Source organism: Gorilla gorilla, chromosome 1 (assembly GCF_029281585.2).
Source record: "Gorilla gorilla gorilla isolate KB3781 chromosome 1, NHGRI_mGorGor1-v2.1_pri, whole genome shotgun sequence".
Lineage (NCBI taxonomy): Eukaryota > Metazoa > Chordata > Mammalia > Primates > Hominidae > Gorilla > Gorilla gorilla.
This window is the reverse complement of record NC_073224.2, coordinates 131148684-131164706: the sequence shown is the minus strand read 5'-3', so window position 1 is coordinate 131164706 and position 16023 is coordinate 131148684. Positions and strand designations below refer to the sequence as shown.

At 39.0% G+C, this 16023-nt stretch overlaps 2 protein-coding genes across 71 annotated transcripts in view; one reads left to right on the top strand and one right to left on the bottom strand.

Annotated features, from left to right (window-relative positions):
* The window catches only part of GPSM2 (G protein signaling modulator 2), a 59869-nt gene extending 44787 nt beyond the window's left edge, over nt 1-15082 (top strand). For 18 of the 21 annotated variants that reach the window (XM_063696277.1, XM_019039983.4, XM_019039867.4 and 15 more), the window contains 3 exons: nt 2341-2500; nt 3921-4135; nt 10631-11349. In XM_063696277.1, the coding sequence (XP_063552347.1) occupies nt 2341-2500; nt 3921-4135; nt 10631-10870 (615 nt within the window). In that variant the 3' untranslated portion in view covers nt 10871-11349. Of the gene's footprint in view, nt 1-2340; nt 2501-3459; nt 3590-3920; nt 4136-10630; nt 11350-12244 lie in introns of those variants that run through there. The other 3 variants (XM_019039944.4, XM_063696312.1, XR_002008604.4) reach the window with 2 other exon arrangements.
* CLCC1 (chloride channel CLIC like 1) overlaps nt 12693-16023 on the bottom strand; it is a 31699-nt gene continuing 28368 nt past the window's right edge. For 29 of the 50 annotated variants that reach the window (XM_019009223.3, XM_019009390.3, XM_004026246.5 and 26 more), the window contains 2 exons: nt 15211-15528; nt 12693-13379 (listed from right to left, as the gene is read on the bottom strand). In XM_019009223.3, the coding sequence (XP_018864768.1) occupies nt 15256-15528 (273 nt within the window). In that variant the 3' untranslated portion in view covers nt 12693-13379; nt 15211-15255. Of the gene's footprint in view, nt 15529-16023 lie in introns of all 50 variants that reach the window. The other 21 variants (XR_010130199.1, XR_010130202.1, XR_002002580.4 and 18 more) reach the window with 2 other exon arrangements.

The following is a 16023-nucleotide window of genomic DNA, read 5'->3' as shown; positions in this document are numbered from 1 at the left end:
TGGGAGGCAGAGGTTGCAGTGAGCTGAGATTGCGCCACTACACTCCAACCTGGGTGACAGAGTGAGACCCCATCTCAAAAAAAATAAAATAAAATTGGCTGGGCGCAGTGGCTCATACCTGTAATCCCAGCACTTTGGGAGGCCAAGGCAGGCGGATCACTTGAAGTCAGGAGTTCAAGACCAACCTGGCCAACATGGCGAAACCCCGTATCTACTAAAAATACAAAAATTAGCTGGGCGTGTTGGCACATGCTTGTAATTCCAGCTACTCGGGAGGCTGAGGCAGGAGAATTGCTTCAACCCGGGAGGTGGAGGTTGCAGCGAGCCGAGATCGTGCCACTGTACTCCAGCCTGGGTGACAGAGTGAGACTCTGTCTTAAAAAGAGTAAAATAAATAAAATCCATTTTTCCAGCAATGAGAGCCTTTGCAAAAAAAAAGCCTTTTTTTTTTTTAAATTAGAGATTTCTTTTGTCAGCATTTCATTTATACCTACACCTTTGTGTAGTGTCTTTTGTCTCGATTTCTTTCCCCCCAGTCTGTGGTATTGTTATAGAATGCCTCGATTTTTATCAGTGGTTTCTTACATAGCTTTTCTGGGGTAGCTATGACTAATAAAAGGAAAAATTATGGGGTATATAGAAATTCAGGGATATTTTTGTAGGTCTAGAGCAGGACTGGAATTCAAGGAAGCCATGCCTTTGTTCAAGGTTTGGGGTCTTAACTAAGCTCACTTAGCTCAACTGAAAATGCCCATACTTTAGGAGCCATATGTGTTTTCACATTCAGAGTTTTGAATTCTAGGCTTTTTTGCCCCTAGGAAAAAGTCTTTTGTTGGTAATTAACACATTTGACTGTAGCTTATGTATGTATCATTCCCAAATCTCAAATTTAACATGTTAAAAACTTCTCTCAATCACTCTTGTTTTCCTTATCCCAGTTAAAGGGATACCATTTACTCTGTCCCTAAGCCAGGAACCCCAATGTCATGCAAGATTCCCTCTTTCACTAACCACATCAAATCCACTGTATCCCTCAGATCTGCTCTCACCCTCACCCCTTTCAAAAAATATCTGCTACCCCAGCACTTTGGGAGGCCAAAGCAGGCAGGTCACCTGAGGTCAGGAGTTTGAGACCAGCTTGGCCAACACGGCGAAATCCTGACTGTACAAAAAATACAAAAATTAGCCAGGTGTGGTGGCACGCACCTATAGTCCCAGCTACTCAGGAGGCTGAGGCAGGAGAATTGCTTGAACCTGGGAGGCAGAGGTTGCAGTGAGTCAAGATCATACCATTGCACTTCAGCCTGGATGACAGAGCGAGACTTCTCAAAAAAAAAAAAAAAAAAAAAAAAATCTGCTACCGTGTCTTAGCCTAGTACTTACTCTCTTACCTAGGCTTCAATAGGTACCTGAACTGATCTCCCTGCCTTCATTTATTATCTCTAAACAAAACTGCTTAAAATTGACTATTGCCAGTGCTCATCTTATTTCACATAGGATAAAGTCTACATTTGTTAGTATTGCATACAAAGGCCTCTTCCCTCCTCTATAGCTACCGCTGCCCTTCAGTTCATCATCAATTGAATACTAAAAACTTTTTGGATTGCATATTAACCAGTATGAAACATCTCTCACCTCCAAATGCCTATTCATTCTTAAGGAGCCAACACAAATACATGCTATGAAATTTTCCCTATTTCTCCTAAAAATTAGTTCCTCTCTCCTCCTCAGGCCCATAACATTTTTGTATATGTGTCTCTATTATAATACATCATTATGAAAAAATTAAAATAATTACTTGTATTAAACATTACATTCATCATTTCAGTTTTGAAGCCTTCCAAATGAAGTATAAATATAGTTCTTGCTCTCCTCACAAATTTTTTTTGAAGTTTGTATTTTTTCAGGATCTTCAAATCTAAGTATAATAAAAAGACCTTAGAAATCACTATGGTAGGAAAATACACTTGTTTTCTTTCTTAGACAGCTCTTACAAAGAGATAAGTGTACCTAAATTCCACTGCAGAATGTTTAGAACTGAATGTAGAGCCTGAAGTACAGGCCTGTATCACCAGTGTTTGCATAATTCAGTATCTGTAGTGGTCCTGTTAAGTCTGTTTCTTTAGCCTTAGAAATACAGGAATTAAAAACGAAGTGCTTTTTGTTGGATTAAAATAACATTTTATTACCAATATTTGCCATCTTGTATTCTTTTTCAAACTGTCAATTTTTAATCCTCATCCTTTACCTTTTGCATTTGAATGCATCATGATGTTCATTGATGATCTAAAGATAATACTGGAATATTCAAATAAACTAGACTTCCTCTCAATATTTTAGAAAATCAGTGCAGATACTATTGGAGATGAAGGGTTCTTTGACTTATTAAGCCGATTTCAAAGCAATAGGATGGATGATCAGAGATGTTGCTTACAAGAAAAGAACTGCCATACAGCTTCAACAACAACTTCTTCCACTCCCCCCAAAATGATGCTAAAAAGTAAGTCATCTCTTTCTCCCCCGATTTTAATAGTTCTCTTTGATATTCTTGTGGCTTATTTCTGAGAATTGAATTCCCATCATAAGAGATATAATAAATGAGCCTGAATTCAGGTATATCTGAAATGCTGGTATTTATACAGTTCAAACAAGGTTTTTTCAGTTCCCTTATGTATATCTGTGTTTTTAGTCCAATGTGCTTTCTACTAACTATATTATACTACCTCCCTAGTTTTCTTTGAAAAATCTGTTGTGGAAAATGTGACTGTGAGCCAGGTGTGGTGGTGCATGCCTGTAATCTCAGCTACTTGGGAGGCTGAAGCGGGAGGATCGCTTGAGGTCAGGAGTTTGAGACTATAGTGTGCAATGATCGCGTTTGTGAATAGCCACTGCACTCCAGCCTGGGCAACATAGTTAGACCCTATGTCTAAAAAATATATAAAAATAAAATCTGATATTATTAATTTATTTGAGACGAGATCTTGCTGTTAGCCAAGCTGGAGTGCCAGGCCATGATCATAGTCAGTACAGCCTTGTCCTCTACTCTTGGGCTCAAGCGATCCTCCTACCTCAGCCTCCCAAGTAACTGGGACTACAGGCACACACCAGCATGCCTGGCTAATTATTTTTATTTTTTGTGGAGATGAGGTCTTGCTGTGTTGTCCAGACTGGTCTCGAGCTCCTGGCCTCAAGTGATCCTCCTGCCTTAGCCTCCCAAAGTGCTGGTATTCCAGGCATGAGCTACTGTGCCCAGCCTAAATATAACTTTTAAAAATAAAAATGAGGAAGAAAGGTAGTTATACGTACCTTATGATTATATATAAAATGTCAATGCTTCATATCTGGATTAAAAAAGAAAAACGAAGACAGACTGAAGAGAAGCCTATGGCTAAGGCTGAGGCTAAGGCCTGGCTGAGTTAGAAAGGACTAAAATAGGTTACTTATATTTTTCTGTTTCAGCTACCAAAAGACTTCTTGTGCCATAGACCAAGACTTGCCAGCAGCACTTAACTGTTAGTTTACTAAATGATTTGTATCCAGGGCTTGGAATAAAAAAAACTGTCCTACACAACCTGGTCTGAGAAATTATGTAAGAAAAACAGTTTGTTCACTTTCTGAAATCTAGTCACATATCTTATAGTTACATTTTGAGTGAGCATTAAATAGAGAAATATAGTCAAATCTGAATAACCTCCAAGTGGGTCATCTGAAGTACTCTGGGGCTCATTCTTCCCTCCCGCCAATAAAAACCACACCCATCTAGCCAAAGCCCATCAGTGTCAGCGCTATAGCAGGAGGGCAGGGCGGGTCTTGGGACTGGCAAGGCCGAAAAGATCTAGGTATATAATAAATGTGCCTAGGTTTTTTTGTTTTTTGTTTTTTGTTTTTTTTAATCTTTGGCTTTCTTCTTCTGTTCTTAGCACCATCTGTTCCTGTGGTATCCCCCAACACGGATGAGTTTTTAGATCTTCTTGCCAGCTCACAGAGTCGCCGTCTGGATGACCAGAGGGCTAGTTTCAGTAATTTGCCAGGGCTTCGTCTAACACAAAACAGCCAGTCGGTACTTAGCCACCTGATGACTAATGACAACAAAGAGGCTGATGAAGATTTCTTTGACATCCTTGTAAAATGTCAAGTATGTCTGTATATTTTTTTCATTCTGCATACAGCTCAGATACCACTGAGAACATTGGTAGTGTTATAATTCTCATTCAGGAAGGGCTTATTTTGTATTAGAGAGTTATTATTGTCCATCATTCAGTAAAAAATTATTGAACACCGATTATGTTTCAGCTGCTATTCTAGGCATCGAGGACACACTTGATTTTTAAAGGATCTTACATTTTAGGAGAGACGTGTGTGTGTGTGTGTATATATAGAGAGAGAGAGAGAGTATATGTGTGTTGTATTAGGTAATTATGCTTGCTATGAAGAACTTTAAAGGAGGATAAAGGGGTAGTGGGTAAGCAAAGGTGTTGGTGGTAGGGGGAGTGTCTGTTTTAGGTAGGGTGGTTAGAGAAGACCTTTCTGGATTGTCATTTGAACAGAGACCTGAATGCAGTGAAGCAGTCAGCCATGTGAGTATCTAGAGAAAGAGTATTCCATGCAGAGACAGCAAGTCCCCTCTTGGATATAAAAGCTTAGCCAGTTCAAGGAGTGGCAGATGTGACTGGCATGGGATGAGTAGGGGAAGGGAAGAGTTGTACAAAATGAGGATGGAGAAGTAATCAGGGCCTAGATCATCTAGGCTTTTGGAGGCCATGATAAAGTCGTGTTTTAGATGTATTAGGAAGGTACTGGGAGTGTCCTCAAAGAGGATCCTGGCTACTGATGGAAGAATGTAGAGTGGCAAGGGTGTTAGTATGAAAACCAGCTAGAAAGATTGTATGGTGATGCAGGCAAAAAATATTGGTGATGTGGACTAGAGTGGTAACAGTGAGAAGTAGTTAGCATAGGGCTACATTATTAGCTATTATATCAGTTATATATTATGGTTAGTTGGCAGGACCTCTTAATAAATTGAGTAGAGGGTTTCAGGGAAAGAGAATTAAGGATGACTTATACCTTGAATAACTGGGAAATGAATGGTTCTATTCACTGAAATGGAGATGACTAGAAGAAAAGCAAGTTTGGAGAGAAAAAGCAAGAGTTCTGTTTTAGACATGTTAAATTTGGTAAACTGTTAGCCAGTTCAAGGAATGGCAAGTGTGACTGGTATAGACAATGAAGTAGAGGTGTTAAATAGGCAATTTGATGTAAAATCTGGAGCCCAAGGGAGAAGTAAATTTGGGAGACATCAGCTTATAGCTGGTATTAATGCCCTGGGAAGAAAGTACCTAAAGAATAGGACAGGAAGACTAAGCCCTGAGCATTTCAAAATCTACTAGTTAGATGGAGGAAGATGAGCTGGCAAAGAAGCAACAGCCAGAGAGTTGGAAGGATACCCCAAGGGTGGGCTGGGGAGGGGTGGGGTGTGGTGTGGTGGAAATCAAGTAAAGAGTGTATCTTAAGCAATGCTCAACTGTGGCAAATGTTGCTAAGAACCTGAGTTAGATGATGACGGAACTGCTAGATTTGATAACATGGAGATTATGAATAATTTTGAAAGATACTGTTCCAGTGGCATGGTGGGGACAAAGGATTGAGTGGGGTGAGAAAATGGGAAGTGTGAAAGGGGAGATAGTAAATATAGAAACTTTAATGGGTTAAATGGACCATTAGCTAGAAAATAAATATAAGGCAAATGTGGGTTTTTTTTTTCTTTTTGGGGGTGATAACATAGTTTATGTACAGATGGAAATGGTCAAGTAGAGAAGAGTCAGTGATGTAGGTAAGTCTGGGGTAACTGAAGAACACAGTTTTTGTGTAGGTGAGAGAGGGAAAGCAGAGTACGGATTTGGAGATGGGAGCAAGTAGGAATTCTCTCGGGCTGCTTTTATTTTTTCACCAAAGAAAGAAGTAGTCATTAGTTAAGATTGGAGTTGGGGAGCACTATAAATTTGAAGAGAAAGGAAGTGGGAAATAGTTGACTTAGAGAAACTGAAACTAGGGGGAAAGTATTAAGAACACTGTGCTGTGCTAAGAACCCACCTGAGGTTCAGTCACTGGAAGTAAAACTAGTGAGTGCAATTGTGTATTTTATCCAGTCATAGCCAGCTGCTTGAGGCAGAGAGATAAATCAAGACTGCTATTTTTCCAGGAGAATGGGATTTAGGGGAGAGAATGGTAGTTGAAGACATGTGCCAGGAAGTGATTTTAATAATGGACTTAAGAATCTAGGCTGTAAGAAGGAAAATAAAGAAATGAAAAGTGTGAAAGTAAAAAGTAGCAGTGGTCCCAGTAGATTGAAGGAATGCTAAAGATACATAACAAACCATCAAGATATATGAAGCAAAAATTAACAGAATTGAAGGGAGAAATGGACAGTTCTACAAAAATAGTTGAATTCAGTATCCTGTGCTCATTAGGATAGGACAACTAGAAGAAGAAAAGTCAGGAAATGGAGGACCTGAACACACAGGAAACCAACTAGATTTAACGTGCATATATAGCACACTTTACCCAACAACAGCAGCGTGCACATTCTTCTTAAGTGCACATGGAACATTTTTCAGGTCGGTCCATATGTTAGGCCACAAATTCTCAACAGATTTGAAAGACAACTATCATATAAAGTACCTTCTCTGACCCCATAGGATAAAATAAGCAATAACAGAGGGAAAACTCATAAATTTTGTGGAAATTAAACACTCTTAAATGACTAATCCGTCAAAGAAGAAATCACAATGGAAATTGTAAAATAGAGACAAATAAAAATAAACATATGAAAATGTATGGGACACAGCAAAGGCAATGTCAAGGGGGAAATTCATAGCTGTAAATGTTTACACTAAAAAACGAAAGATCTCAAGTCAACAACCTAACTTTACAACTTAAGGAGCTAGAAAAAGAAGACAAAACAAAACCCTAAACTAGCAGAAGTAAAGAAAAATAAAGATTATAGCAGAAATAAATAAAATACAGAACTGAAATAGAGAAAATCAATGAAGCCAAGACGTTTTGAAAATCAATTAACAAAACTGACAAACTTTTAGCTAGATAGACTAATTTTAAAAAGATTCAAATTACTAGAAACACAAATTTACCAAGAACAAATGATGAAGAAACAGAAAATACACCCATCACAAGGAGATTGCATCAGTAATCAAAAACCTCCTGATAAAAGCCCTGGACCTGATAGTTTTACTGGTGCATTCTATCAAACATTTAAAGAACTAACACTATGCCTTCTCAAGCTGTTCCTTCCAAAAACTGAAAGTAAAGGAACACTTCATAACTCATTCTGTGAGGCCAGTATTGCCAATACCAAAGCCAGACAGACACTACAAGAAAAGTACTGACCAATATCCTTCATGAATCCAGATGCAAAATCAACAAAATACTACAATCCAAATTCAGCAGCACCCCTGTTGTAAAGGATTTTACACCATGACCAAGTGGGATTTATTCCCAGGATGCAAGGATTGATTGTTCAACATGTGAAAATCAATCAATGTAACACATAATATAAACAGAATAAAGGGAAAAAACACATACAGGAAAAAAAATGACAATTCAAAACTCTTTCATGATAAAAACTTAAAAATTAGCAACAGTAGGAAACTACCAGAACATAATAAAAGCCATATATGAAACATGTACCACTGACATACTCAATGGTGACAGACTGAAAGCTTTCCTCCAAGATCAGGAACGAGATCAGAATGCAGGTTTTTGCCACTTCTATTCAATGTAGTACTAGAAATTCTAGCTGGAGCAATTAGGCAAAAAAAGAAAAAAAGGCATTCACATTGGAAAGGACAAAGTATCAATAAAATTGACAGAGGTAATCAAGTTCAACAAAGTAGCGTGATACAAAATCAACACAAAAATCAGTTGTGTGTTTATACACTAACAATGAACAATTGGAAAAGAAATTTAAAATTCCATTTAAAATAGCATCGAAAAGAATAAAATACTTAGAAATTAATCACTGAGGCAAAAGACTTGTATAATGAAAACCACAAAACATTGCTGAAAGAGATGAAAGAAAACAAATGGAACAATATCCCATGTTCATGGATTAGAAGACTTAATAATGTTAACATTTCAATACTATCCAAAGTGACCTACAAATTCAGTGCAATCCTTGTAAAAATCCAAATGACTTTTTCCTCCTACAGAAATAGAAAATATAGCCTAAAATTCATATGGAACCTCAAGGGATCCCCAAATATCCAAAACAGTCTTGAGAATAAAGCTTTAGGGCTCACATTTTTTTATTTCAGGTTATTACAAAGCTACACTAATCAAAGCAGTGCAGTACTGGCATAAAGACAGACATATAGACCAATGGAATAGAATACAGATCCCAGAAATAAACCCTTGCATGTGTGGTCAAATGATATGCAACAGGGGTGCCAAGACCATTCAGTGGGGGAAAAGACAGTTTTATCAACAAATGGTTCTGGGTAAACTAGAGAGCCACATACAAAACGAATGAAGTTGGACCCTTACCTAATACCATATGCAAAACTCAAAGTGGATCAAAGACCTAAGCATCAGAACTAAAACTATAAAACTCAAGAGGAGCGTGTGGTGGCTTATACCTGCAATCCCAGCACTTTGGGAGGCCAAGGTGGGAGGATTGCTTGAGCCCAGGAGTTCAAGACTAGACTGGGCAGCATAGTGAGACCCCTTCTCTATAAAAAAAATTTTTTAAATTAATGGCACACACCTGTAGTCCCAGCTACACAGGAGGCTGAGGTGGGAGGATCAGTTGAGCCTAGGAGTTCAAGGCTGCAGTGAGCCATGATCACGTCACTGTGCTCCAGCTTAGACCACAGAGTGAGACCCTGTCTCTAAAGGGAAAAAAAAGGAAAGCCTCATGGCATTGGGTTTGGCAGTGATTTCTTGGTTATAAAACCAAAAGAGCGAGCAGGGAACAACAACAACAACGTAGACAAATTGGATTTCATAATTAAAAACTTGTGCATCAAAGGACATTATCAACAGTAAAAAGGCAACCCAACATAAAATACTTGGAAGTCACATATCTGATAAAGGATTAATACCCAGAATATATAGAAAACTCCTAAAACTCAACAAAAACCAACCTGATTCAAAAATGGGCAAAGAACTGGAAGAAGCATTTCTATAGAGATAACAAGAGGCTAGAATATGACTATGGGAGCCAAATGGCTAAGGCCGAAGTGAAGGATGAGAACATTCAATCAGAGGAAGTCTAGGAACTAAGTGCCCAAGTGTTGGGTTAATTGCAGGACATTGAAATTATCAATTTATGACAGGAGAAATGAGTGAGCCAGGTATGTGTGGAGGTGGCACTCACTTAGGAGGGCAGTAAATAACTGCACCCTCTGAGGGTTGTGGGCTTAAATGTTCAGGGATCTATGTCTTATCACAGTCCCTAACAATGTCGTGGATATTCAGATATCAGCTATCACACTTCTATTCTTACTCTTGAGCTACAATGCCAGAAACTATGGTGTATACTTGTAAGTGCATGTATTTTTTATTTGACAAGTAGCACGTCTAATATAAGAATCATAATACTCAAACTTGAAAGAAAAATTCAGAGACCAGGTATGGTGGCTCATGCCTGTAATCCCAGCATTTTGGGAGGCCAAGGTGGGTGGATCACTTGAGGTCAAGAGTTCGAGACCAGCCTGGCCAACATGGTGAAACCCCCATCTCTACTAAAAATACAAAAATTAGCCGGGTGTGGTGACGCATGCCTGTAGTCCCAGCTACTGGGAGGCTGAGGCTGAAGAATCACTTGAACCTGAAAGATGGAGGTTGCAGTGAGCCAGGATCACACCACTGCACTCCTGCCTGGATGACAGAGCGAGAATCCGTCTCAAAAAAAAAAAAAAAAAAAAATTCAGTCTGGGCTATTTCTTAACAGATTTAACAGCCTAAGACAGAGGCAGGCAAACTTTTTCTGTAAAAGGCCAGATAGAAAATATTTTAGGCTTTGCCGCCCATATGGTATCTATTGCAAGTGCCCAACTCTGCCATTTAGTAGGGAAGCAGCCATATAGATAGTATATAAACAAATGTATTGATGGGAAAATGAAAATGACTTCATTTACAGAAGCCGGCACTGGGTTACAGTTTGGTGTCCCCTAGCCTAAGACGTGATTTTTTTAAGGTAGTTCCTCATGGGGTTTGTACATATTTCTAAAAATTTGTTAAGTTACACAGTTGATGCCTGTTAGATTATAACCTTGAACTGTCATACTTAGATACAGTTGACCTTGTATTTTATCCTTGTGACCAATTATAATTAAAACAGTATGACTTAACATAATGCACGTACTAAACCAATGAGGCAGCTATACCTATATAAGCCATTTTAAAGGAAAAATTTTATGCAGTTTCAGGTTTAAAGATTATTTCTTTCAGAAATCAGGCTGGGAACTAAAGAGAACAATATAAAAACAAGATTAGTTTCTGAGAAGCCCCAAATAAAAGTTTACAACTGTGTTTTCTTGTTGTGACTGAGAGATTTAACATAGCTTGGTGCTTTCTTTCCCACAGTATGTCTTTAATCTCTCTCATAAACTTCTAGGGATCCAGATTAGATGATCAAAGATGTGCTCCACCACCTGCTACCACAAAGGGTCCGACAGTACCAGATGAAGACTTTTTCAGCCTTATTTTACGGTCCCAGGCAAAGAGAATGGATGAACAGAGAGTTCTTTTACAAAGAGATCAAAACAGAGACACTGACTTTGGGCTAAAGGACTTTTTGCAAAATAATGCTTTGTTGGAGTTTAAAAATTCAGGGAAAAAATCGGCAGACCATTAGTTACTATGGATTTATTTTTTTTCCTTTCAAACACGGTAAGGAAACAATCTATTTTTTCCTTAAAAGGAGAATTTATAGCACTGTAATACAGCTTAAAATATTTTTAGAATGATGTAAATAGTTAGCCTTCAGTAGTCTATTAAGGCATTGATACTTCTCTGGACATGAGCGTTTGAGGGTGGAGGTGTCCTGTAAGGTGCTTCATCATCTGTGATTACTGCTTGGGATGTGTTCTTTGGCAGCTTGTGAGATTACTTTACCTAGTGTTTATGAAGTAGTAAGTTAAGTGAATCATAGATTAGAATTTAATACTCTTACGGAAATAATTTTTTAAAATCTTAATTGACAATGGCGTTTTTTTATACATAACCATGGATGTAGTGGGAAACGATGTTGTTTAGTAAAAATAATGTACTTGATCAATGTAAAAAAGTATATAAAATAGTCTTATTAAAAATCTAGTTTTTTTTTTTCCTCCATGAAAATCTATTTTTTTAGGCCAAAGTCAGTATAAAAGAAACTACTTCTTGGGCTGGGCATGGTGGCTCATTCCTGTAATCCCAGCACATTGGGAGGCTGAGGCAGGAGGATCGCTTGAGGCTAGGAGTTCAAGACCAACCTGGGCAATATAGTAAGACCCCCGTGTCTATGAAAAATAAATCAGCAGCCAGGCGCAGTGGCTCACACCTGTAATCCCAGCACTTTGGGAGGCCGAAGCAGGTGGATCACTTGAGGTCAGGAGTTTGAGACCAGCCTGGCCAACATAGTGAAACCCTGTCTCTACTAAAAATACAAAAATTAGCTGGGCATGGTGGCATGCGCCTGTAGTTTCAGCTACTTGGGAGGCTGAGGCAGGAGAATCACTTGAACCCCTGGGAGGCAGAGATTGCAGTGAGCTGAGACCAAGCCACTGGACTCCAGCCTGGGTGACAGAGCAAGACTCTGTCTCAAAAAAAAAAAAAAAAAAAAAAAAATAGCAAGCATGCTGGCACACACCTGTAGTCCCAACTGCTTAAGAGGCTGAGGCAGGAGGACCACTTGAGCCCAGGAGGTGGAGGCTGCACTGAGCTATGATCGTGCCACTGCACTCCAGCCTGGGTGACAGAGCAAGACCCTGTCTCTAGAAAACAAGTATCTTTTGTGTGTTTTGGGCTGTTTAAAAAAATTATTTAAAATGGTCTCTTCTGTTCCATAATACTGCTGTAAAACAGACTTTTCTAAGTTCTAATATAAAAACAAAAAACAAAACCCATGTGGTTAGGTCAAGAACCTAGGACACATAAACAGAAAACAGAAGAAAACTCACAAAAATTAAATATGAAAGATGTCAGTTAGAACTTTAGTTGTCATTAAGCTTTGTCTTCCTTATCCCAGATACTGAAGGCAGTTTACAAGGGGATGATAACAAAGTAACTAACTGTAGCAAAAGACAAGTTTGGGACAGACTGGGACCTGGAGTAACACTGGATCACAGACTGCAAAGGCCCACGCTTGGAACAAGTTGCCAACTTGTTCCACTCTGCTTGCTTCAGCTTGTGCACAGCTGGGATGGGATCTGGGGATGTGGACCCCTAGTCTTTCAAAAAGTCATTCAGGTGATTTGGATGGGCAAACAGAACTATTTCTCTAAATGGCCAATGTTTTTTAAGAGTCATAATCTGGAATTACATTAAGTGCTCAGCTAAAAAAAAAAAAGTTCTAAATTACAACCTGGATTACATTATGTTTCATGTATACTATAAGGTATGATGTCCTAGATAGCATTTTAAAAACTCAGGTAAGTTTCATGGGGTTCTTATAAGAAAATTCAGTTAAGACAGTATACCAAACCACAACGTAAAAAGTTTATTTTGTGTATACAATAGTTCTTACAGCCTGTAAACATTCAACATTATTCCATTTAAACATTGTTTTTAACAGCTGTCTACCCTGTTCTGATTTTCCTAAAAGCTTCACACTATATAGGCTGGGCACAATGGCTCACGCCTGTAATCCCAGCACTTTGGGAGGCCGACAAGGGCGGATCACTTGAGGTCAGGAGTTCGAGACCAGCCTGACCAACATGGTGAAACCCCATCTCTACTAAAAAATACAAAAATTAGCCAGGCATGGTGATGATGCACATCTGTAATCCTAGCTACTCAGGAGGCTGAGGCAGGAACATCTGTAATCCTAGCTACTCAGGAGGCTGAGGCAGGAGAATCTCTTGAACCTGGGAGGTGGAGGTTGCAGTGAGCCAAGATTGTACCACCTCACTCCAGCCTGGGTGACAGGGCAAAACTCTCAAAAAAAAGTAAAATTTCAAAAAAGCGTCACAATATAAACCTTAATTTTAATGACATATTGGCTAGTCAATAAACAAGTCTTATCTCTTTTCTGATAACAAAATGGCCCGATGTGTTCAATTTGCTTCCATATTTAAGTCTTTCCTGAATTGCTGTCATCATTCAACAGCAGTTGCATGTTGCCTTGCTAGCTGTCAAAGTAGACTTCATCCCCAAATGGATATCTGTAATGAAAGAATACAAAGGTGAAATTTTATTTAAAAATTTTTTAAAAGAATTTGGTTTTGGATTAAAAGGCATGCAAGCAGCATTAATTCCACTCACAGTTACAGTCTATCACCTGGGGCATTCACTACTTTTCAGAGTCAGATCACAGTTCAAAAGACAGCTCTCACCTTGGGGGCATATTCCCCAAGTCACTGTGAACATGTCTTGTCCCAAGAGGACACTTTATACGCATGGATGTTCACAAATTTATTCTAAACTGCAGGTGTCTGTCAGGATTCATTTGTTACATGTCCTCTGTGTTAAAAATCCTAAAATCCTTTTGCATTTCTTAGAAAAAAATCACCTTTCTGATGAAATTCTAAAGATGTTTGCAATATTAAACTAGAATATATTAACATGTATAATTTTGAGACAAGGTCTTGCTCTGTCACCCAGGCTGGAGTACAGTGGCTCGATCATAACTCGCTGCCACCTCGCGATCCTCTTGCCTCAGCCCTCCAAGTAGCTGGGACTACAGGCGTGTACCACCATGCCTGGCTAGTTTTATTTTTAGCACATAGCCTTGAACTCCTGAGCTTAAGCGATCATCCTCCCTCAACCTTCCAAAGTGCTAGGACTGTAGGCATGAGCCACTGCACCTGGCCTAAAATTACATTGTTACAGGCACGTAAGTAACACTTCCTGGATCCAAAAATGTGTATTCTGCATTTCATATTAAAATCAAAAAGCAAGAGCTTGGGATACACATATCTGCATGAAAATTTAAAGACTTTATTCCTGACTGGTATCACTTTTAGTAAGCAGTTGAACATAACTTGTAGTGTGAATATGGTTAAAACAAAGGACACCTGATGTCTGTGAAGTCTGCTAAGGACAGGTACAAAATTTATGCATTACTTTTTAAAAAGTTTAAAATGAGGAATGCTTTTGATAATCAGAAAGACTAATGTAAAGTGCTGATTGATGTCCTGTCTGCAGTTAAGGAAGACACCCAACTCTCTTCTTCCTCATCATGGTATTCTCTGTGTACAGATCTCTAAAAATGCAAACTTCCTATGGACAAGACAATATGATTTGCTATAATATGAATTAAGATATGGTAATATCTAATAGTCTCCACTGCTAGGATTCTGAGTAACACAAAAAATAGGTTTTATAAAAAGCCCATGCACTTCAATTGGTGGGGGAAAAGAATAAAGTCATTTTCAGTCGACTGACTCTGTAAAACAGATTACCAATATAACAAGCTATGTTATCTAAATTGCCCTGGCAGTCTTCAGTTTTCTCTAAGTAAACATAAAGTAAAAGGAGCAATAAGCATGCAGGCGTAGTAATAGCTGTGGAAAAGATGAAACTACAGCCACAGTGACCTGTGGGCAGCCTGCGTAGAGATAAGCTGAGGTGTCAGTCAGACTGATCCTGGTAACGATACTCCATGGCTGCATGAAGATGCTGGAGGCATCAAGTGGGTGGCCTTAACTCTAGTGGATTCCACTAGGCAATGTAAATTGGTTAGTGGGTTCCCGTAAGTGCCTGTAACAATAAAATTTCTTTTTCAATGTCCCCAATTCAAACTGGCCTCCTTAACTATCCAGAATCAGTGATGCCTGTCATCTGTTCATCTTAAAATAAACACTTCTTACTTTATGGAATGTAAATATCAAAGAGAAGATGAAATTAAAAGCTTTTATATATATAACGTGTTTGTTAATTCTAATTGTCAGTAAAAATGTGAATGTTGAAGTTGAAATGTGAATGTTGAAGTTGGCACCTTTGTAGTAATCAGAATTCTTGCAGAGAAAAGAAAGAGTGAAGAGTATACTTTACAAAGCTCGAAGGAGACTTGAGGCTGTCGTTTGTGCTGGTGTTCCTCTAGCCACAGGGGCTGCTGACCGGATCCTGTCCACGTGGTCCAGCCACACCTCTTGCGGGGCTGTATGTGCTGCCTTGGTCTGGGCTGCCTGCGGCTTCAGACTTGAGCTGGGCCTTTTCCGCTGCGGGTGAACCTTCTGTATTCCCTGATGTGTCTTGGCCAGAGACAGGCTTGGCCGACTGGCTGCTTTCAGTACTGCTTTCTTTCGGTGTGCCTTCCCCCAGGATTCCACCTGTCTCCTTGGGCTTTGTATCCAAAACAGGTGATTTATGCTATAAAGTACAAAATTACATTTTAACTGTTTAATGTAATGTGAAGTCTTAGTAATCAAACATATCTAAAAAGTTCCCACCCAAATCCGTTGTAGCAAGCTCCAAACTCTTTCAAATCCAGGGTCCAGTGCTGGGTTATAATTATATAAATGTTATTATACCTCACCAAACTCCACAGTACTCCCACAGAGGAGTGGGAACGCTTAGCGCATATACTGGGTGGTCTAGTGGCCCAGCTTAGAAGGGGTCAAGAGAATTGGTCATCAGTATTGTTAACTTCTCTTGCCTGGTGAGAATAATTCATTTGACAAATATTTCTTGAGCATATATTAAGTTCTAGGTGTTAGGGATACAGCAGGAACAAAATACATAAAACTGATCTCACTGGAACTTAGAAGAAAATCACACAAGTGTGATATGTTGAATTAAAGAGGCTATGTAAAAACAGAGAAGAGATGAGTGCTGAATGTGGGTGGGCTGGCAGGGTCAAATTAC